This window comes from Vulpes vulpes, chromosome 10 (assembly GCF_048418805.1).
Source record: "Vulpes vulpes isolate BD-2025 chromosome 10, VulVul3, whole genome shotgun sequence".
NCBI lineage: Eukaryota > Metazoa > Chordata > Mammalia > Carnivora > Canidae > Vulpes > Vulpes vulpes.
Genome location: NC_132789.1, coordinates 18687694 through 18710017, shown reverse-complemented (window position 1 = coordinate 18710017; position 22324 = coordinate 18687694). Strand labels below are relative to the sequence as shown.

At 46.8% G+C, this 22324-nt stretch overlaps 1 protein-coding gene across 1 annotated transcript; it reads right to left on the bottom strand.

Moving 5' to 3' along the window:
- Nucleotides 1-1244: 1244 nt before the first annotated feature.
- Nucleotides 1245-21227, bottom strand: DAO (D-amino acid oxidase). Its single transcript, XM_025986652.2, has 11 exons — nt 20732-21227; nt 14594-14796; nt 12484-12598; nt 11162-11238; nt 10223-10288; nt 8326-8380; nt 6967-7071; nt 5598-5680; nt 4219-4336; nt 3201-3299; nt 1245-1937 (listed from the first exon to the last, which is right to left on the bottom strand). The coding sequence occupies exons 2-11, from the start codon at nt 14785-14787 to the stop codon at nt 1806-1808; spliced, it is 1044 nt and encodes a 347-aa protein (XP_025842437.1). The 5' UTR covers nt 14788-14796; nt 20732-21227; the 3' UTR covers nt 1245-1805.
- Between the last annotated feature and the right edge of the window lie 1097 nt (nt 21228-22324).

Here is a 22324-nt window from a genome sequence, read left to right as displayed (position 1 = left end):
ACATATAATCATTCATGATTAACCAAGAATACTCGATGATGAACCACTTCAAATCCCCCTACCCACACCATGCCAGAGAAAATTTCTAAATGTATCAGTAAGAAACCAATTCCACTCAATACCGTTAAAAAGAATAGGAATAAAAAAAAAAGAATAGGAATAAATTTAACAAAAGAATAGGAATAAATTTAACAAAAGGAATAAATTTGAACCACTTCAAATCCCCCTACCCACACCATGCCAGAGAAAATTTCTAAATGTATCAGTAAGAAACCAATTCCACTCAATACCGTTAAAAAGAATAGGAATAAAAAAAAAAAGAATAGGAATAAATTTAACAAAAGGAGTACAAGACTTTTACAAACTGCAAAACACTGCTTAAAGAAATTGAAGATCTGAATAAATGGAGAAACATCCTGTATTCACGGATCACAAGACTTAAAATCAATGTGTCGATAAATAACCCCCAAATTGATCTATAAACTCAACCCAATCCCTATCAAAATCCCTGGTTGCCTTTTTTTTTTTCTTCAAAAACTGGCGAGCTGGTTGTAGAATTTGTAGGAAACTACAAAGGACCCAGAAGAGCCAAAAAAAAGAAAAAAAAAAAAAAAAACCCCACTTAAAAGAGAACAAACATGGAAGACTCACATTTCCTAACTGTAAAACTTTTTACAAAGTTTCAGTAATCAAGACAGTGTAGCACGAGTATACGAGTATATGGATAGACCTATAGATCAATGGAATGGAATTGAAATTCCAAAAATACACCCATATATTTAAGGCTCAACTGACTTTTGACAGAAGTGCTGAGACAATTCAACAAGGAAATACAATACTCTCTAAACTCATCAAGCTGCCAGTAAGTCATTGAAAAATACGGTTACAGATCATCTTCAGGGAAGGAGGGAGCAAGAAGGTTAGGCGAAGGGAAAGTGAAGAAATAAAGCATCGCCTAATTTCTCCAGTGCCATGTGGGTTGCAGGATTTTCCCCACGCCCCCTCTACCCACTCAGCAGGTCACTGACACTGTTGGAAATTCTGGATGTGGAATCGGTATCATGGTGTTAGTTCAATGCCTTACCTCTTCTGCCTCACCACACTCCAGCTCTGCATGTGACTTCCTGCAACAAAATCTACTACAGCCTTCCCTCAGGTACACTCTGTGGCATCAGTGCTCGGGGTAAAAAGGTTTCCAAACCAAATAAGTTTAGGATTGGATGAAAGAACATCAGATAGATGTCTTTGCTGCAGGACTTTTCAGAACCTTTATTTTTTTTTAAGATTTTATTTTTTTTTAATTTCTTTATTCATGAGAGAGAGGGGCAGAGGGAGAAGCAGGCTCTATGCAGGGTGCCCGATGTGGGACTTGATCCCAGGACTCCAGGAACATGCCCCTGGGCCGAAGGCAAGTGCTAAACCGCTGAGCCACCCGGGAATCACCTTTTCAGAACCTTTAATATGTTAGTGTAATTTGTCCTCAAGTTACCTAACCTCAGTTATCCCCAATTTTCTCCTTGCTCCTTGATTTTCTGAGCTTTCCTTTCTGAGGACTTAGAATATAACAGCCTACATCTGTTCTTCATACAGTCAGGCCCAGAGTGGGTGGAGAGACCCCAGTGATCAAAGTGAGCCCCAGGTAGGGCCAGACTCACCTCTGGGAATAGATCTTGTCATTTCCCTCTCATCTTGTGATTCTTGCAGAAAGGAGCCAGGGCCCATGTGAAGGGTAAGTGATAGCTTAGAGGGGGGTATATTGATTGCTTGGCTGAGGGGAGCGGGGAGTTCTTGGGGAGGTGGTGTTTTCAGAGGTGGGGCGGCGGCATCCTGAGCAACTTCCTTTCTTCTAGGACTTTCCCAAATAGCTTGGCTGCCTCCATAGCACAGCCCCAGTGGATGGTGAGCCCGTAGCCTCCATGGCCATAGTTGTGGATGACCTGGGAGAGGCAAGAGAGAAGGTAGCACGTATGCCCTGGAAGACTCAGGAGCTTCCTGAAGAGTTCTGGGCAAAGCCAGTGGGCACCAGAGGGCCTCTCCGTTCCCTGGCAGGATGGTGGCACCCCAGCAACACCAGTAAGGTGATTTGGGGGGGAGCTGAAGGTCGACATCCCAGACTCTCTTTTGCTTAGGAGATGGACCTGGTTTATGCACTCAGCACAGGAAAAGTAGAATATTTAGAACTTGAGGTCAGGGATTCTCCTCCTCAGTCAAATTATCTGAAGTTCCTTAAATCACCTTGCTTATTTCCATCCCGCTCCAGAACGCCAAACCTCTTGTGTTAATAGATAGACTCTTCTATCCACCTCGGGAGGAAAGAAAAGCCAGGAAACTGTATTGGGTGGACCCTGGTTAGCAGGCTAATTTGTCCCAGGGACAGAGGCAAGATCCCTGGGGTCTTTTTTAAAGCCAAAGCCATCAGCAGGGAGTTTGACTCCATCTGTGACTCTTTCCTCTCTGTATGTGTGTTCAGTTGCCCGTGAGCACACACACACACACACACCCCATATACACATATCACATATACACACAAAGCTGTCACACACACACACACACACACACACACACACACACACACACACACCTCCTATATGCCCTCCTACATAAGGGAAGAAGAATGACCGATATAAGGAGGATTGCTTTTCCGTGGGGAACTCCAGCTACCACCTAGTTAGATCAGGTCCTTCAGCCAGGACAGCTTCCAGCTTCTCAATAAGCCCAGTTCCCACCCCATAAGAGGGAGCATGAAAGAGCGACCCCAGAGATGCGATGGAGCAGCCACAAAATGGACATCTGCAAAATGGCTTTGGAGTCAAATTCAACTCACCAGTTGTCTGATTTAGGCAAATGCTTTCACATCTTAGACCCCCAGTATCCATCTGAAGCATGGGGAAACAGTCCCTATCCCAAAGAGCTGGAGGGGAGATCCAGTAAGGTCGTTCATGTCATGGACACAAGTAAGTACCCATTTTCCTTCTGCTCAACCACAGGTTTTGACAGACTGAGGTGCACTGCCCTCTACGTAACCTTGAGCAGGTCCTGTACCATCACTGAGCCTCAGTTTCCCTACAGAGGGGGGGATGTTAGCCAGTGTTGTCCTGGCCTGTCAGTAGGCTGTGTGAAGCCAATGTCAGGTAAGACTGGAAATGCCAGAGCCTCTTAGAGGTACGGGAAGACTTGCTTTCCTTGCCGAGAGAGCATACCTCTGTGTTTGAAGATCCAAAGCGAAGCCGTTCCCTTTCTAGCCGAATCTGGGGGCGAACTGGCCGGAGACCAGTAAATTCAGCAACAATTTTTGCATCCTGGAAAAAAAGTGTTACTAGTGCATCTCTGGGGGCCCCTGGGTGGCTCAGTTGTTAAGTGTCTGCCTTCAGCTCAGGTCATGATCCCAGGGTCCTAGGATTAAGCCCCATGTCATTAGGCTCCCTTCTCAGCAGGGAGCTGGTTTCTCCCTTTCCCTCTGCCTGCTGTTCCTCCAGCTTGTTCTCTCTCTCTCTCTCTCTCTCTCTTTCTCTCTCTCTGTCAAATAAGTAAAATCTTAAAAAATAATAATAATTCATCTCTGGATTTTTTTTGCTGCTCCTATTTTTAGGTGATAGAGTTAACTTTGGAGTCTCAATTTCACCACCCACCACCACCATCATTTTCATTAACCCCCTCTACCATCACACCTTCATCAGCTGCCAACATCATTATTGTCACTACCACCACATCACTACCAGTTCTATCGATGACCCGGTCTCCATCAACCACCACCAGCCACCACCATGATGTCAACAGTCCTCGTCTCCTCACCATCATTATTATCCTCATCCTGAGCATATTCATCACCATCAACACCACCACTACTTCTACCCTACCCTCATTAATATCATGACTGTCATCGTCACCAACAGGCAAATGAAAAAACTGAGATTTCAAAACAAACAAAAATGCACTGAGATTTCTACAACAAATGTATCTGCTCTTTTTGAAGACAGACTAAGGTGTTTTTAGGGCTGTCACCGCAAAAGACAGCAACTCTTAGCCATGGACAGATAGGTGTCACTGGCTTGCAGCAGAACCTCCCTGTGCATTATCAAATTCTGGTGTATTCCACAGTCCCTTGCTGGAATAAATTTGCCCAATTATCCCAGTGGTAGCATCTTCCCATCCTCAAGGGGCCTCATGATCAAGCTGCCAAGACCCTGGTCTAGGGTACTGATACCCCTCCCACCTTACCTTCAGTGTGGGCTCCAGGCTACAGCAGCTTTCCCAGATGGTGTTGTGGTCCTGGATGTTGTTTGCCTCACTCCAGTTCCCCAGCTGAAAGATGCCTCCCAGAGTCACTGTCTGGATCCTAGGTAAAAGTAAGGAGTGTCAATGATGAAGGGAAACAAAAAGCCTTTGAGATGAATGGGGGCCATCGCCATGCTCACCCTTACAACCATCTCTACCTAAATCCCCATGACCACCCAGATTGTCATCCCTGCTAACACCACCATCAACACCACTGCAATTGCCACTGTCATCACCACCCCCCACCATCTCTACCATCACCATTAATGTCATTGCCAACATTGTCATCTCTTCTAATGCACAGCACGGTGACTGTAGTTAGCAGTATTATATTACATACTTGAAAATTGCTAAGGGAGTGAATCTTAAATGTTCTCACTACACACAGAGAAATTGTACTTATGTGACATGATGGATGAGTTAACTAGCCTTATTGTGGTAATCATATTGCAATATATACATATATCAAATTGTCATGTACATTATAAATGTGCACCATTTGTCAATTATATCTTAATGAAACTGGAAAAATATCTCCATCAACATCATCTTCACAACTGCCTTTTTTGCTACCATGAATGTCATCACCATCAACTCCATTCATCATTTTCACTACCAGCATTCTTGTCACCATTGATATTGTCATCTCTGCCACACCACTAACATCACCATGAAGATAGCACAGCCCCACTTAACATTAATGTTGCAATCAACATGAATTAACGTTGCCTTTGAGACTGTCATCCCCACTATACTATTAACATCATCACTCATAGCGTCATCTCCATCAGCACCAGATGCTGCCTCTACTCCCAATCACTGCCATCATCATCAACACCACACCATCTCCATTAATGTTAACATTCTACCCTCCTTGGCCCAATCACCACCCCTGTGAACTTCCTCATCAATTACAGTAATATCTCCACTACCACCACTCCACTCTCAGTGACATTGTCATCCTATCAACACAATCACCGTCTTCACTAACATCATCACCTCTCTCGTTAATATCATCATCACCATCAACCAAATCCCTATTCTCACCACAATCCTGTTATTTCTGTTCACACCTTCCAGTGTCACTGCCCTCACACCCACTACCTTTGTCTTTAGGATCACCACAACTATCCTCCAAAAGCTTGTTCAATATGGAGCCCAATTAATGCTGCGTCCTTTCCAGGGATTTAATAGCTCAACCCTACTACTTAGAAAACACTAGAAGAAAAAACCTGCAGGGACTAAGCAAAGGGGCTAGGATGGGCAGCATAGAGAGGGCATGAAGGTGCTCCTTCTTCTGCTCTAAGATGTCAGATTCTTACCCTGGGATGATGTATGGGGTCTGGTAGATGCCTTTCGCTAGGTCATGGGTGATAATGAAGTGCTTCATCCAAGGGGCATCCACCTGTTGATTGAGGGCAGACAAGTCTCTTCAGGAGCGTTGGATCACTAGGCTTCCCTGCCTTGCTCCCCTCTCTACCCAGATGTTATGACAAGTGTGGCAAAGACAGCTCCTAAGCCCTCCTCTGACTCCTCTGCTCCAAGTCTGCTCTGACTGCTTGCTCTTGCAGGAAGAGTCAACCCCTGCTCCCTGAAATATCACACATTCTCACCTACGTGACCACAGAAAAGCTCAGCACACACGTATAAAGACACATACGCATCAGCCCACATCAGGAACACACTGACACTCACATAGGCCCAAGTACGCACACATGTCTACAAATGGACATCCTTCACACACGCACACGTACACAGTGAGAGGCAGTGTAGGATGATGTTTACAAGACACAGCCTCTTAAACCAGGTTGCCTGGGTTTTTTTTTTTTTTTTTTAAGATTTTTTATTTATTTATTCATGATAGGCAGAGAGAGAGAGAGAGGCAGAGACACAGGCAGAGGGGAGAAGCAGGCTCCATGCAGGGAGCCTGATGTGGGACTGGATCCCGGGACTCCAGGATCACGTCCTGGACTGAAGGCAGGCGCTAAACCACTGAGCCACCCAGGGACCCTGGGTTCTAACCCCAATTCCACAACTCACCACCATGTGAACTTGTGCATATCACCTAAATTCCTCTGTGCCTCAGTTTCCCCATCAGTAAAATAGCAATGGCAATATGATAGACCCTCTCAAAGGGTTCTGGTAAGGATGAAATTAATAACACAATAAAATGCTCAGGCCTGTACATGGCACTAAATAAATCCTCCACAAATTTTTGCTCTTTTTTTTTTTATAATGCAGGGATATACAACCCCTACATATGTACAAACATATATATGCATGCTTTGCTATATTAAGAAAAAATCCCCAAAGAGAATGTTTGGAGGGGTCGTGTTGATCCTTCTTGTTTCTTTAACATGTCAGTTGCCTGAAATCTGTGAGGCTCTTCTAACAGATGTCCCCAATGCATCCTCTATCTTCAGAGAGGAAATAAGGAGGCAGCTACAATCTCTCTATTAAGAAAAGCAAGAGGGATACCTGGGGGGCTCAGCAGTTAAGTGTCTGCCTTTGGCTCAGGGCACGATCCCAGATTCTGGGATCTAGTCCCACATCAGGCTCCCTGCAAGGAGCCTGCTTCTCCCTTTGCCTATGTCTCTGCCTCTCTCTCTCTCTCTCTCTCTCTCTCTCATGAATAAATAAATCTTTAAAAGAAGAAAAGCAGGAGGTTCCATCCTTCGCCTTCACACTCACCTTAATGATCTGTCCCCGACCTGGCTTCAGCAAGGGATCTGGTTGCAATGCCCCAGCCCACACCCCGGTGCAGTTGATAATCACGTCGGCACCTCCTCTTGCCATCTGGCAGCAATGAACAGAGCAGGTGGCATGGGAGGAGGTAAGGGCCTTTGTATCCTCCACTCCCTCCTCCCCTCTTCCCTCCACCTTGCAGCTCTCTGCTCCCTGTGGAACAGCAGGGAGGAGTCTCAATGAGGACTCCAAATTTCCACAAAACTGACTCCAAATTTCTGCTCTGCCATTTACCTGCTACATGACCTCAGAAATGTTCCATCACCTCCTCAAGGCTCAGCCGCTTTCACTATAAAGTAGGGCTGGTAATATCTATTCTTGGGCTGTGTGAAGATCCAATGTGACCCTGGATAGGAGAGTGCTCAGGAAGGAGTACTGTGGAAGGGGAGAACCTTCTTGGGGCCTCCCAGAAGAAGTCAGATGCAGAGATAGTTCTCTTCCTCCTTCTGACTCCTTACTTCATTCTCTTGCCTTTTGCTCTGCCAAGGCATTTTCAGAAGGCATGTTGGAACCCCTGGCTCTGTGCATGTATGGGATACTTGATGGCTCAACAGTATAGCATGATGGGCACCTAAACCCTCAGTCCAGCACCAGGGACTCCCCTCACAGGTCAGTCATGGGGCACACACATTGCAAGGCATTGTTATCATTCCAGAGCCAGTGTTTGCTACATTGAAGTGTGAGCTCCTTCGGACCAAGGTTATGTCTGAGTAAACCGTATATCCCAAGTGTCCATTAGGGCTCAACTCAGAGCAGATACTCAGTATATAATGCCAGTAGCTGCATTTACCAAGTATTTTCACATGTCAAGCACAATTCTAGGTGCTAGGATTGAGTGAAGTCATACAGCAAAGTTCGTGGTACTTAGCCAGTGCCTGGTGATGATAGCTGCTAACTGTCATTGTTACTGATGATGGTATTACTCTGGAGCTGAGTCAGCTGAGAGCCTTGACTTTGCAGAAACATTAACCCTGATTTAGATAGGAGGCAACCAAGTGTCTCAAGAGTGAAGTGCAGCTGATACTGGTAAGAGGCAGCCAACTCTCTGGCCCTAAGACTCAGAGGCTCAGAAGTAGATTAGCCCCTAATGTCCACCATCATCCTGCTATCCCTTTGTTCTAGCCACCAACATCAAGACAGAATGCTTGAGTCCCTCTGGGATTGAAGAAAGGCCTGGAGACTGGGACAGGCCTCATGGGGACCCTGGGAGCCTGACAAGGGGGCCCCCAACCCAGCAAAAGGAACCAAAGGCCTCTCCTCCTCACCCTTCTCCCACATCCAGCCGCTTCCAGCCCTGCAACTCACCTCCTCGAAAGACTCCACCTTCTGCTGGAAGAATTTCACTCCCCTCTCAGTTAACCTAGGGTAATCAAACACATCAAAAAGCCCAGTATTCAGTTCTTTGTCCCATGTCTCCAAGAAAATGGCGTGAGATATGTTCCCCAAAGAACCTTCTGTGGATGTTAGTCCCACAGGATGCTCCTTGAGAAAATGGCTGTGTAGTCAGATCAGTTCTTAAGTACCTTGATGAACTAGTGGTCCATGAAATCTCCCATGGGAAACCTGAGATGGCCCAAGCCCCTTGTCAGCCAGATGGAGATGAGAGAAGGGCCGTGGTGAAGGTCATAAAGTGAGTTAATGATGGGATTGGGACTCAGACCTAGGCTTCTTAGTTCAAAAGTTTTCCTACCACATTGCTTTGTACCATCAAAGGGAATGAGTTGCAAGGTGGAGGAGGGCAGAGTTGGACCAATGTTAAATGCCCCTTTGTCAGAAGCAAGGTACAAGGAGGAAGGTGGGCTGGGGACCCATCTCTCAACATGTCTCAGAATAAAAATATCTGTTATTATTAGAGATGTAGTAGAAACATCAAACATCTTTTTTACAGAAAAGTAAACCCTATGAAAAGTGAAGCTCAGGACTATTTTATATACATAGCTTCTTCAAGATAGAAGTGGGGGTTTTCTGCCTAGGAAGAGGCTAGACAGGAGTCATAAGTATCTTAAGGTTAGGAGAAATAACTATAGTGCAATGATTTCCAAACCTGGCTGATAATTAAAATCACTCAGGAAACTTCTTAAAACACAAATTTCTAAGCCCCTCTCCAGAGGATCTGATTCAGTAGATATAAAGTGGAGTCCTAAAATCTGTATTTCTAAAAAGCTCCTCAGGTCATTTGATAAAAGCTATGATCCATTCTAGATTTTTTTAAAAATCTTAATAAAATAGTAAAATATAGGAAATACATGGAATCTTCTTATATATGAATATAAATATAAATATGCCTCTCAATTTGTTTGCTAATTTAGAACACTACAAGATTCCTATTTTTTTAAAGATTTTATTTATTTATTTGAGATAAAAAGAGTGAGAAAGAAAGCATGAGTGGGGGTGGGCAGTGCAGAGGGGTAGGGGGAGAGGGAGAAGCAGACTCCCTACTGAGCAGGGAGCCCAACATGGGGTTCAATCCCAGGACCCTGGAATCATAACCTGAGCTGAAGGCAGACGCTTAACTGACTGAACCACCCAGGCACACTTACAAGATTCCTATTAACCTCAGCAAAGGGGATCCCTGGGTGGTGCAGCGGTTTGGCGCCTGCCTTTGGCCCAGGGCACGATCCTGGAGACCTGGGATCAAATCCCACTTTGGGCTCCCGGAGCATGGAGCCTGCTTTTCCCTCTGCCTGTGTCTCTGCCTCTCTCTCTCTCTCTCTGTGTGACTATCATAAATAAATAAAAATTAAAAAAATATATTTAAACTTTAAAAAAAAAAAAGCCTCAGCAAAAAGATAGACATCCCCTGTATTAGTTAACCTTGTTCTAGAAGTACTGGCCACAGCAGTTAGGCAAGAAGAAAAAATGAAGTATACAGAAAAAAGGCAACTTATGTTTTAGAGATGATGTAAATACATGTGGCAAACTTAAAAGAATTCATTTGAAACTATTACACAAACATTATAGATTTTGGTGAATTCAATAATCAATATCACATGTAAAGAGCTGCCCAGGTGGTTCTGATGCCCAATCAGGTACGGGAAGCTGGGTTTCAGTGCACAGAAGTGGTTAGAACTGAGGATAACTCCCACCAAGCCTAAGAGTTTTCTTTAACATTTTGGGTTGGTCAATACAAAAACAAATCCCATGAACAACTGATAATGGTCCCTGAGAGGTGCTTTCCTAAAACTAAAGTTGAAGTTCTCACCTTTTAGTCAGCCACTCGAGATACCTCCTCCCCTCCACAATCAGGCTTGTGTTGAACCAGCCATAGCTAAAGTTGCAACAGGCAAGAGTGAGAATAAAGAATCAAAATCAGAGCTCTATTCAAATGCTTTCAAATGGAGGTGGGAGCAGTCTCATTTTGGAGGACCCCCAAGGGTAGAACCAGGACCACTGAGTGAAGTGGGCTGAGTCAAGTAGGGACTGGTTTTCAGTGCAGGAAAATTTTTTCTATCAGAAAATCCATCCCTGACATTGGGGTGCACATGTGGAGATTGGACGTGCATTCTTAGAGAGGATTCAGGCACAGGGTGGAGTGAAGGGAGGACCAAAGAGACATCAGGCTGCAAGGAAAAGAATAGATGTGTTTGGAGTCACACAGATTGGGTTGAATTCCCATTTTTGGGGGGATCCCTGGATGGCCCAGTGGTTTAGTGCCTGCCATCAGCACAGAGCATGGTCCTGGAATCCTGGGATTGAGTTCCACATCGGGCTCTCTGCATGGAGCCTGCTTCTCTCTCTGCCTGTGTCTCTCCCTCTCTCTCTCTGTGTGTCTCTCACGAATAAATTAATAAAATCTTAAAAAAAAAAAAAGAAATCCCATTTTGGTCCCTTGGCTATGTGACCTTCAGAAGTAACTTAGCCTCTCTAAAGCTCAGTCTCCTCATCTACAAAAGATGGTAGTGACATGGAGTTCCTGGGCTTCAGATCTGTGTCTCTGTATCCCCCACCACCCTAGCCCAGGCTCCCATTGGGTGGGTGACTTCTCCAAGGGAGATGGACAGAGTAGCAGAAGTCTAATGGACCAGTGGCTCTTGGCCTGGGATAGGACAGGAAACTTGGTACCTCTATTTTCTGCTGCCCTCTGGACAGATCTGTCTGAATGGTGGGACCTCAGCCCCTTTGTCCATCACAATAACCTCACCTGTAATTGGGGAACATGTCCAGCTCTCTACGGGTCAGCCTCCGAAATCCCAGAACTGTGTCCTTCCAGGAAGGATCCTGCCAAGGAGGAAGAGAAGGAGGCACAGGGATGGGTGAAAGTCAATAAAATGTTGTACAGTGTGTACTGCATGTAAGGCTCCATTTCAAGTATCTTACTTATACCACCCCATTTACTATCCCCAACCATCTATTGAGATACATACTATTCTTAGCTCCATTTTCACAGATGGGCCCGTTGAGGTTTAAAGAGGTTAAGTAACTAGTCTAAAGTCACACGGCTAATGAACAATGAAGCCGAGATTTGAATCAACACAGTTTGGCTTCAAAGTCCATAGTCTTAACTGTGATGCTATATGAAGGAAGGGTGAGAATGAGGCTGAGGACGAGTGATAGGGTAAGAGTCAGAAATAGGAGAGAAACTGGTGACAGTGAGGATTACCAAGGGGTGAGAGTGGGAGGCAGCAGAGCTTAGGGTCAGAAAACCTGGTAGAGGTTTGGGCCTCCCCACAGACCACCTTGAATTCTCCAAGACTCCCATTTTCTTGTCTGTATAATGGAGTTAATACTCATTCTTGGTCTCATGAAACAGAACAGACAGTATGGGCAATGCCCGTAGCCCAGTGCTAAACACTGAATAACCCTGAAAGAGTTGGCCTGGGATTCTGAACACTCAGACCCCTCTCTCCAAGCAACCTAAGAACATCCCCCAAGGCTGTGCCCTTCTTCGCACATTGGGCACCATGGGGTCACAGACAGCCTGGGTTCAAATCTCAGTTCCACCATTTAGAGATTTGTAACTTGAGCAAGTTACACCATTTCTCTGAGCCTCTATTTCTTCATCTATAAAAAGAGGCACTTACTTGTTGGTTGTTATGAGAATTAAACAAGTCACTAGCTGACAAAGTAGTTGGGACAGGGCCTGGTATATAGTAAGCACTTTAGAAGTTCGTGCCATGATGAATATTTTAGTCTATCTTGATTAAAATCCCTGGCACCTCCAGAAACACAGGAAACCTTGTAGCTTCAGCATGAAATCCACTACAGGATGTGTCTGGGTTTGACTCAACCAAAGCTAGTTCCCCTGGTTCATCAGAAAGCTCTTTGGTCTCCACCAATTTAATGACAAAATTGGAAACCAAAATAATTTTAAAGCAAAAATAAAACTTTTTTTATTTTGTAAAAAGTAAACCTGATTTGAATGCAAATAGCTATCATCTACCAGGCTCAAAGTACTCCCAGACTCAGACTCCCAGCCCTGGTCTGTGATCAAGGTTCTGCCCCATGGTCTGACTCCTCACTCACCGGAATAGTTTCATGGAAGAGGTTGTAGCCTGAGATTAGGGCCAGGCCCATGCTCGCAGCGTTGGGAGAATGGATGTGGCTCAGAAGATAGTCGAAGGTCTGCTGGTTCCAATGCCTGGAAGGATCCCGCAGAGTCTCGGTCACCTAATACCTTGAGCTGGACAAGAAAACTCTGAGGATTGGCTTGCATGGGGTTGTGACCAGGCAGATGGGGATATGTCAAAATCCAGAAATCCACCACTTTCCCTTCTGCAGCATCCCAAATGCCTGTGGGCCTTCCCTATTCCATGATTTTCTAGAATTTCCCCATTAATAGAAAAAGAGAAGAGGGGAAACAAGGGATGGTCCACTGCAACCATTTGGAGCCCACCTTGGGCTCAAGATTGTGTAGCTGCAAGCCCCACACTTGAGGCTTACTCAAGTACCCCCGTATAAATGCCAGCAGTAGACCTTGATTTGCTGCTCCCAAACACTTTCCTCCTCTTCTTCCTGGCACAGAACCTGGTTACATCTCCTAGACTCCCAAGCAGCCAGGTGTGGCCATGTGACTGCCTTCTGCCCAATGGACCCTAAGACTGCACACATGGTCCTCATGCTGTACTCCTTCCAAAACCACAGAAGAATGACATCAGAAGGCACAGTGACACGGGCACAGTGGCCGTGTCAGAAGCCACAGAGGAGGACAGCAGAGGCATGAGATGCAAGGAGCCCGGGCCCCTGAATTGCCACCCACTGATCAGGAACGTTAGTTTTAGAGTTTACGGGAGAATGTAACTCCTGTTTGAGTCCTTACACAGTTGGGGATTCTTTTGCTGAAGCAGCTGGCAGTTTGTGGTTTCTAAACAGACAAAATAACTTTTGCAACTTCTTTGCTAAACCTGATCATCCATCCACCCACTTACAAGTATTCTTGGTCTGGAGGTTCCTCAAAAAGTTAAAAACAGAATTAACCTGTGATCTAGAAAGAAAGCACAGTACTGGATATTTACCCAAAGAATACAAAAACACCAATTCAAACAGATACGTGCAGCCCGATGTTTATAGCTGCATGATTTACAATAGCCAAGATATGGAGGCAGACCAAGTGTCCACCCACTGATGAATGGATAAAGATGCGGTATTCCATATATACAATGGAATATTACTCAGCCATACAAGGGAATGAAATCTTGCCATTTGCAACAACGTGGATGAACTAGAGGGTGTCATGCTAAGTGAAATAAGTCAGAAAACAACAAATACCACATGATTTCACTCATATGTGGAAATGAAGAAAGAAAATTGATGAGCAAAGGGGAAAAAAGAGAGAGAGAGAGAAAGAGAAACTCAAACCAGACTCTTCACTGTAGAGAGCAAGCTGATAGTCCCCGGAGAGGATGGGGGTGCAAGTTGGGGAAATAGGTGATGGCGATGAAGGAGTGCACCTGTTGTGACGAGCACCAGGTGCTGTATGGAAGTGTTCCATCACTATATGGCACACCTGAAACTAATGTAACACTGTATGCTAACCAACTGGAATTAAAATAAAAACATTAAAAAAAAAGAAATTGTTACATAAAAATGATGACTCGTCACAATGGGCAAATTCAGGGGAAATAGATTTCTAAACCGTTAAATATACCTGAGAGACTGTTAAAAACGGCAGTTGGAATGACTTCAAATGAAGCGAAAGATCTTTTTATGAGTTTATATACGGAAGAAAATTGGTCTCTGGGGACATAATTCCTCCCTACAGTACCCAGCATCAAGGACTTTAGTGCATTTTATCCTTCGTTATAATTATTGCTGGGATTTGAAGGGCTCTGTTTTCTGTCAGCCACTAGGTAGGGATCAGATGAAAATGACCTTTAAATAAATAAACTAGGGGAAAGAAACCCAAATATTCCTGATCCATCAATGCACAGAGCATCCACAGCCACCCAGTTTAGGGGAGGCGTAGAGGAAAGCCTCCATTTGTCTGGCACATAGTAGGGCTTCATATTTATTAGGATTTTCTTCTAAGCCTTGACAAGGGGCTTGCTCTTGGTGATGGGAACCCTGAGAGGGAGCATCCCCTCTTCACTCTCAGAACCTCCGGTTCCTGGGGCCACCGTCTAGGACCCTCACTCACGCCTCCTGTGGGTTGCTGGGGTCCGAGAGGTAGGCTTGACAGAGGCCAGCAGCCACGTCAGTGGTGGTGAGCGGGGTGAAGCGGTCTGCGTAGACCCTCACATCCAGCGATGGCAGGACTGACTGGTAGCGCTCGTGGATGCAGAGGGCGGTGGACAGCCCAATGACGCCCGCTCCGATCACTACCACACGCATCGTGCCAGCCTGCAGGAAGGAAAGGTTGAAGTGTGCCATCACCACCATCACCATCGTCTCCTGAAAGCTTAGAAAGTGCCAGATACCACCAAGCCTTTCTATCTGGCTAGCCCAGATAACTGATCCTCTTAAGGACCCTCACAAGGGGAAAAATGGACACAGAGGGAGGCAAAGCGACTTGGCCAAGGTCTCACAGCTGGTAAGTGATGCAGCTTTGGTTGGGGAGCTTCCCCCACACACCCTGCCCCAAGCCAGGAACATAAACAGAGCAGGGCCCAGGGCCCAGCCAGCTGCAGCCTGGGAGTCTGGCAGTCAGGACCATGGGCTCTAGCTTCAGATCTCGTGCCTCAACTCTGCCACCTACTGGCCACTGACCTTGGGCAAGATGCTGGTAAATGGGAAAAAATAACTCCTACCTTGGAGAACAGATGGGAGGTTTAGCAAGATGGCCAGTGCACAAACCTCAACATAAGGTCAAGTGCAAAAGACGTCATTTGCTGACACACGGAGCACTACCACGTGCCAACCCCAGTGCTAAGTCCTTCTAAGTCACCCCCGCGTTCTTAGGAGGCCAGGGCTGGTGTCATTGGTCCCATTGTACAGATGAGGAGACGGAGGCTCAGAGAAGTGAAGTAAGTTACCTGAGGTCCTACAGCCAGTTAAGTGGTGCTGCTGGGATTTACTTTTAATTCAAGTAAACTCAACATACACTGACGGCACACCTCCTGCGTGCCAAGCTAGGAGCTAGTGGATGCAATGTCTAAGTTCAGAACTCAGGTTTTCCTGCACAGCCCCCAAGGGTGGGCCTTGGGGGCTGGGCTGGCTGGGTCCTCAGAAGTTTAAAAGCTTTAAGGGACCCCTGGGTGGCTCAGTGGCTGAGCATCTGCCTTTGACTCAGGGCGTGATCCTGGGATCTGGGATGGAGTCCCACATCGTGCTCCCCACAGGGAGCCTGCTTCTCTGCCTGTGTCTCTCTTCCTCTCTCTGTGTCTCTCATGAATAAATAAATAAAATCTTTAAAAAAAAAAAAAGATATTTAGAAGTTTAAAAGCTTTTAACCTCGAAGCTGCTTGGATCCCACCTCCCACCCCCCCCCCCCCCCAACGCACACAGCAGGGAAATATTCTGTGGGCTCCTGCTGAGGCAGAACAAGGGGACTTTTTGTGCCGGAAGGGCCAAATTCAACTTTCCCTCCTCTACACTCACAGCAACTCCTCCCACAGACCAAGCCTCCTGGCAACCCTTGGCCAAACGGCAGGACATTCTCAATAGGGCCTAGTTTTTTAAAAGGGGAAAATGGGTTCAGCCCACAAGAATTGGACTCTGTCGGGATTTCAGCAGCCAAGTTGGAGATAAAGCCACGAAACGGAAAGGCATTGTTGCTCTGGAGCATTCTCCTTCCCGCTGTGAGGCTTGGTTGCAGGGGCAGGCCCTCTCAGGGACCCTAGCCTCCTGCCATCCCTTGTCCCCCATACTTCGCCTCAGGAGATTCCACATCCTCATCTGTAAAATAAGAGCAACCCTGACCTCACAGGGGCACCCTGAAAATTAACCCACTAGTTGGGTGGATGTTTCTGGTACGGTACCCGGCACAGAGTAGGCCCAACAATACATAGTGACCTCCTCCTGTCCCCCAGCCCCTGGGAAAATAACAATGGAAACGACACGGGGGAAGGAGAAGAGGAAGCAGGGAGAGTCAGACCTTGGCTTCACTTCTCATTCTCTGTGGCCTTGGCCAAGTTACCTCCTCTCTCTGGGCCTTCTGACTCTCTCTCTATAACTCGGGAGAGTGGATCACTTTTGTGCCTCAACAACAAAACTGCAAGAACTGAGGAATTTTCCGAATTCCCCAAATGAATCCAGGAGGTAGCAGGGCATGGGGAAGTGGCAGTACCAGCCCAGGCTGGGGGTCAGACACACCTAGGTTCAGAGTTTAGTTTGGCTCCGGCACACACCAGCTGTGTGGCCCTGGGCAAGTCACTTAACCTGATGGAGTGTGGGTGACCAACCTCTTCAGTTTCCCAGGACTGAAGATGTTGCCAGGATGCGGACTTTGAGAGCTAAAACCAGGAGAATCCTGGGGCAAACATGGGTTAAGTTGGCCATCCTGATGGAGCCACCATTTCCTCTCTGTGAACTTTTTAATATTTTATTTATTTATTCATGAGAGACACAGAGAGGCAGAGACACAGGCAGAGGGAGAAGCAGGCTCCATGCAGGGAGCCCGAAGTGGGACTTGATCCCGGGACTCCAGGATCATGCCCTGGGCCAAAGGCAGATGCTCAACCGCTGAGCCACCCAGGGATCCCCCTCTCTGTGAACTTTTAAGGGCTAACAAAGCTCCCTGGCCTTTGCCTCCTCACCAAAATATCAGCTCCAGGAGGGCAGGGACTCTTTTTTTGTTTTTTTAAGATTTATTTATTTAGGGATCCCTGGGTGGCGCAGTGGTTTGGCGCCTGCCTTTGGCCCAGGGCGCGATCTTGGAGACCCGAGATCGAGTCTCACGTCGGGCTCCCGGTGTATGGAGCCTGCTTCTTCCTCTGCCTCTCTCTTTCTCTCTCTCTCTCTCTCTGTGACTATCATAAGTAAATAAAAATGTTAAAAAAAAGATTAATTTATTTATTTTAAAGATTTTATTTATTTATTTATTTATTTATTTATTTATTTATTTGACAGAGAGGGAGAGAGCACAAGCAGGAGGAGAGGAGGAGGAAGAGGGAGAAACAGACCCCTTGCTGAGCAGGGAGCCCAAAACAGGGCTCCATCCCAGGACCCTGGGATCACGACCTGAGCCGAAGGCAGATGCTTAACCAACTGAGTCACCCAGGCACCACTATTTATTTATTTGAGAGAGAGAGAGAGTGTGTGTGCCCAAGGTGGGGGGAGCAAAGGAAGAGAAGCTAAAGCAGACTCCCTGCGGAGCATGGGGCCCAATGCAGGGCTCAATCTTACAATGCATGAGATCATGACCTGGGCCTAAACCAAACGCCAGACACAACCAACTGAGCTACCCAGGGGCTCCAGACATGGACTTTTATCCTGCTCTATCCCCATGGCCTAGAATAGTGCCTTGCCTATAGCAGGGACTCATGAATGAATGAAGTTCTTATGAGGATCAAAAGAGAAATTATTGGTTAAATGCTGAGGAGCTCATGACACTAGTGACTGTCACCGTCCCAGTTCACAGGTGAGGGAGTCGAGGTTCAGAGAAAGTTAAGTTTTCCGAGGTCATAAGAAGGGTTGGAGGAAGCGTGGGATGTGAATCCAGCTCTGCCTTTTCCAGGGCCCGAGGCTTTTTTCCATTCGCAAGCCACCTAGAAAACCAGCATAAGATGGAGAAAAAGAGAAGCTGCTTCTATAATAGAGGCTGCGAGGGAGGAGAAGGAGAGTGTGAAAACCCCCTGGAGGCTTCTGGGCAGGAAGAAGGAGGCCTGGACCCAAGCAGAGCGGGCACACAGCATGTCTACGATAACCAGGCGAGTCAGGTGTGTCAAAGCCTCTGGTTAGGAGCAGGGGCACATGCCCAAAAGAAGAGCAGGAGGGACGCCCAGAACAACATCTGGAATCAAATGCTCAAGATAGAGAGGGGAAAAGTAATAGTGTGGGACTCAGTTTCTCCAGAGTGTAAAATTCTAGATTGCTGGGGAAACTGAGCCCAGCAAAGAGGAGAGACTCAACCACAACAACGCGTCTGCGATGAAAGGGTTTGTGATGTCTTGGGGTGACAAAGACTCCGTAAAAGGCAAGACTGGTCGAGTCAGGGAAAGACCTGGCAACTCAGAGATCGCAACAATAGCACTGCCAGCGTGTGCCAGTCACTGCGCTAAGAATGTTACATGCTTCATCTGTTTTCATCTTCTGACAGCTCTCTGGGTTATCATTACACCCATTTTACAGATGAAGCAAGTGAGTCTCAGACTCCCAGCTAGCGAGAAGCAGAGCCCAGCTCAACCTGACTTACAGAAGCCCGTGGCCCTAAACAACACCATGCCGGGCTGGCAAATGACACTATTTGGAAAATCTGAGGACTAAGCAGGTGAAAATGAACAGCCAATATTTCAGGGTCCTGTGTTGAAAAAAAACCCCCATGAAATGCAACATCTGTACGAATTTTTAGTGTGTGGCTGGTAGGCAAAGAATTAGGAAGGAAAAAGGTGGTTCCTAAACCAATCATCTTAAACTACAGGACTATCTGATACTGATCGTAGCAACTGTGTGGTATTAAAGTACAATATAGGGATCCCTGGGTGGCGCAGCGGTTTAGCGCCTGACTTTGGCCCAGGGCGCGATCCTGGAGATCCAGGATCGAATCCCACATCGGGCTTCCGGTGCATGGAGCCTGCTTCTCCCTCTGCCTGTGTCCCTGCCTCTCTCTCTGTGTGTGACTATCATAAAAAATAAATAAATAAAATAAAAAAAAATAAATAAAGTACAATATAAACGCTTGAGGTTCTTTTGAGAAGCAGGAGCCAGCCCGTAGGATCTCATGACACAGATAACAAACCTGCGGACTTGAATGCACACGGCTCCGTTACTAGGTCAGTCATTTTTTTGTGGTTGCTGGATTCCTGGTGGAGGTGCCCTTCTCCTGTGTGTTACGCCGTCACTTCAACAGAGCATGCTTGGAGTGTGCATCCAAGAAGATGCTGAGGTTCTCACACTTATCTGCATGTGTGTGTGTGTGTGTGTGTGTGTGTGTGTGACTATAACGTCTCCAGAAGTGTGGAGCGGGGAGGGGAATTTGGGGCGTCTGCCCCTCACCACACACACATAGATTCAGTACAGATGTCCTCTTGCTTAATCTCCGCAACCACTACGGGAGGGCCTCCAGGTGTGGGACTGAGGCTCAGGGCCAGGAGCTCACTCTCCCAGAGTCACGCAGCCAGTGTGGGACAGGGCTGGGATCTGGACTCTGTTCTATCTGAGCTTTCTGTACCGCGCTGCAGAGCTATTAGGCAGCAAGCAGTAACTTGGCACCTGCTGCTCTCTGCTTGCTTTTCAGTCGCGTGTTTGCTTGCTCATAACCTCCCTTGTCCCTCAAAAGGAATTTGGGGCAGCTTGTGGCTTTGATTACTATTTGTGTGTAGCAAAAAAAAAAAAAAAAAATAGGAGACTTGTTTAAAAAAAAAATCAACAAATCAGGGGCAAGGTATTGGAACGAACATAATCAGGTTGTGCCATATGGCCACTTCTTCTGCAGTTGATATTTTCACAATTTACCTTTACAATGGAATAGCTTCTGGGGCACCTGGGGGGCTGTTTGAGCATCTGCCTTTGGCTCAGGGCATGATCCCAGGGTCCTGGGATCAAGTCCCACATAGGGTTCCCCACAAGGAAACTGCTTCTCCCTCTGGCTATGTCTCTGCCTCTCTGTGTCTCTCATGAATAAATAAATAACATGTTTTTAAAATTTTTAAATGAGGGACGCCTGAGTGGCTCAGCGGTTGAGCATCTGCCTTCGGCTCAGGGCATGATCCTGGAGTCCTGGGATCGAGTCCCACTTCGGGCTCCCTGCAAGGAGCCTGCTTCTCCCTCTGCCTGTGTTTCTGCCTCTCTCTGTGTGTCTCTCATGAATAAATAAATAAAATATTAAAAAATATATTTAAAAAAATTTTTAATGGAACAGCTTCTACAAATGTTTGACAACCAGGCTATCAGCTCGCTGCCCCCAAATAATAATCACCATTTACTGAGTACTTGCTATGTGCCCAGTTCTGTGCTAAGCTCTTTCTGTTCATCACCTCTTTTGATTTTCAAAATAACCTAGTAAGAGGTGATTATGATCCCTGTCTTCCAGAGAGGAGAAGGAGGTCTGGAGAGGTGAAGGCACCTGCCTGTGTTCCTGCCTGGCTCCAGGGCTGTCACCTGCTTTAGGCCTAATGTAGAACCTTCTCCTTAACACTGGGAGGACCTTGAGACCTGGTGCACCGCCACCCCCACTCACCTGGATTGCCAAACTTCTGAAGAGGCAGCTGCTGTGGACGCAGGGTCTTATCTCCTGCAGAGGAGTCTCCTGATTCTGGGGTGTCCTGTCCTCAGCCGTCTGCCCGCCAACGGGGCTGGAACTCAGGGTCAAAGTCTGGAGTTACCGACAGGGCACAGCAAGGGGCGGGGCTTGGCGCTGCGCTGCTCTCAGGCTGGGAGACCTCCCCTCCCTTCCTTCTGGTCCCTGAAAAGTTGCCTGACTTTTCTGGCTGATCTCAAGCCCCCTTGGACAGCCCTCGGGGGGAGGGAGGGCCGGAGGGCTGATGGGGACAAGGAGGTCTGTCTCCGGGGCCAGCTGGAGAGGATCCTCTTTCCTCCCTCTTCCTGCTGCCCACCCCCACCCCCGGGGGAGGGGAGAGTTGTTCCCCTGAGCCACTGTGGGCCTGGCCAGCCTGGCAGCCCTGTGCGGAGGCCCGAGATACAGGACAGGGCCTCTAGCAGCCAACGGCCAGCCTAATGCCATTCTTGGAAGCTGGGTGCATGAGGCCAGGGAGAGACTCAAGGCGACGCCTATTTGGGCCATAAGGATGCGTGGCTCTTTGCTCCCGTATCCCAGAGACACGGGCGGCAGGACTCCAGGTCCCTCCTCTGCCAGGGCTAGACGTGGAGTTGCGATTATTAGAGCCCAAGGATTATCAGGCGCCTCACTGTGTGGATGGGGAGACTGAGGCCCAGAGACAGAGACTAACCAGCCCTGAGTAAGGTATCCCTTGGGTCAGCTTTGAAGGACCAGCCTTGGTGTCCCTATCTTCAGCAACGTGGAATAAAAAAGTGAAGATAAAATAAGAAAATGCATACAAAACATTTAGTGCATGGTATTCTTTTAATAATGATTTTTAGGGATACCTGGGTGGCCTAGTGGTTGAGCATCTGCCTTTGGCTCAGGTCGTGATCTCGGGGTCCTGGGATAGAGTCTCCCATCAGGCTCCCTGCAGGGAGAGTCTGCTTCTCCTTCTGCCTATGTCCCTGCCTCTCTGTGTCTCTCATGAATAAATAAATAAAATCTTTAAAAAGTAATAATAATTTTTAAAAGGAGTGACCTCCACCTTTTATTCTATGTACTTCCTCTTCATTTGAATTTTTTTAAATTTTAAAATAATAGTCAGTCATGTATCCACTTTTATATCACATGACCTTGTGCCTCTGGTTCATTATGGGAATATTTAAAGCTAACAGAAATTCACTGGACATCTTCACGTGACCCCCAGTTCTATCCCAGCAATGATGTATGTCTTGTAAATTTCAGTGTGCCAGTTTTATTTATTAAGTTTTTACAATTTTTGAGAAAGATTCTATTTATTTATGAGAGACACACAGAGAGAGGCAGAGACAGGCAGAGGGAGAAGCAGGCTCCCTCAGGGAACCTGATCTGGGACTCGATCCCAGGACCCTAGGATCACACCCTGAGCCGAAGACAGAGGCTCAACCACTGAGCCACCCAGGTACTCCTATTTATTATTATTTTTTAAAGTTTCTTTTTAAGCAATATCTATATCCAACACAGCCTCAAACTCACAACCCTGAGATCAAGAGTCCTGTGCTCCCCTGACTG

Excerpts from the sequence above, each read along its gene's own strand:
- DAO (XM_025986652.2), bottom strand. The coding sequence starts at position 14,787 with ATGCGTGTGGTAGTGATCGGAGCGGGCGTCATTGGGCTGTCCACCGCC. Across the intron at positions 5,681-6,966 it reads GTCGGGGACAGATCATTAAG|GTGGATGCCCCTTGGATGAA; the intron begins GTGAGTGTGAAG and ends CTCAATCAACAG. Across the intron at positions 1,938-3,200 it reads TTGGATCTTCAAACACAGAG|GTCATCCACAACTATGGCCA; the intron begins GTATGCTCTCTC and ends TGCCTCTCCCAG.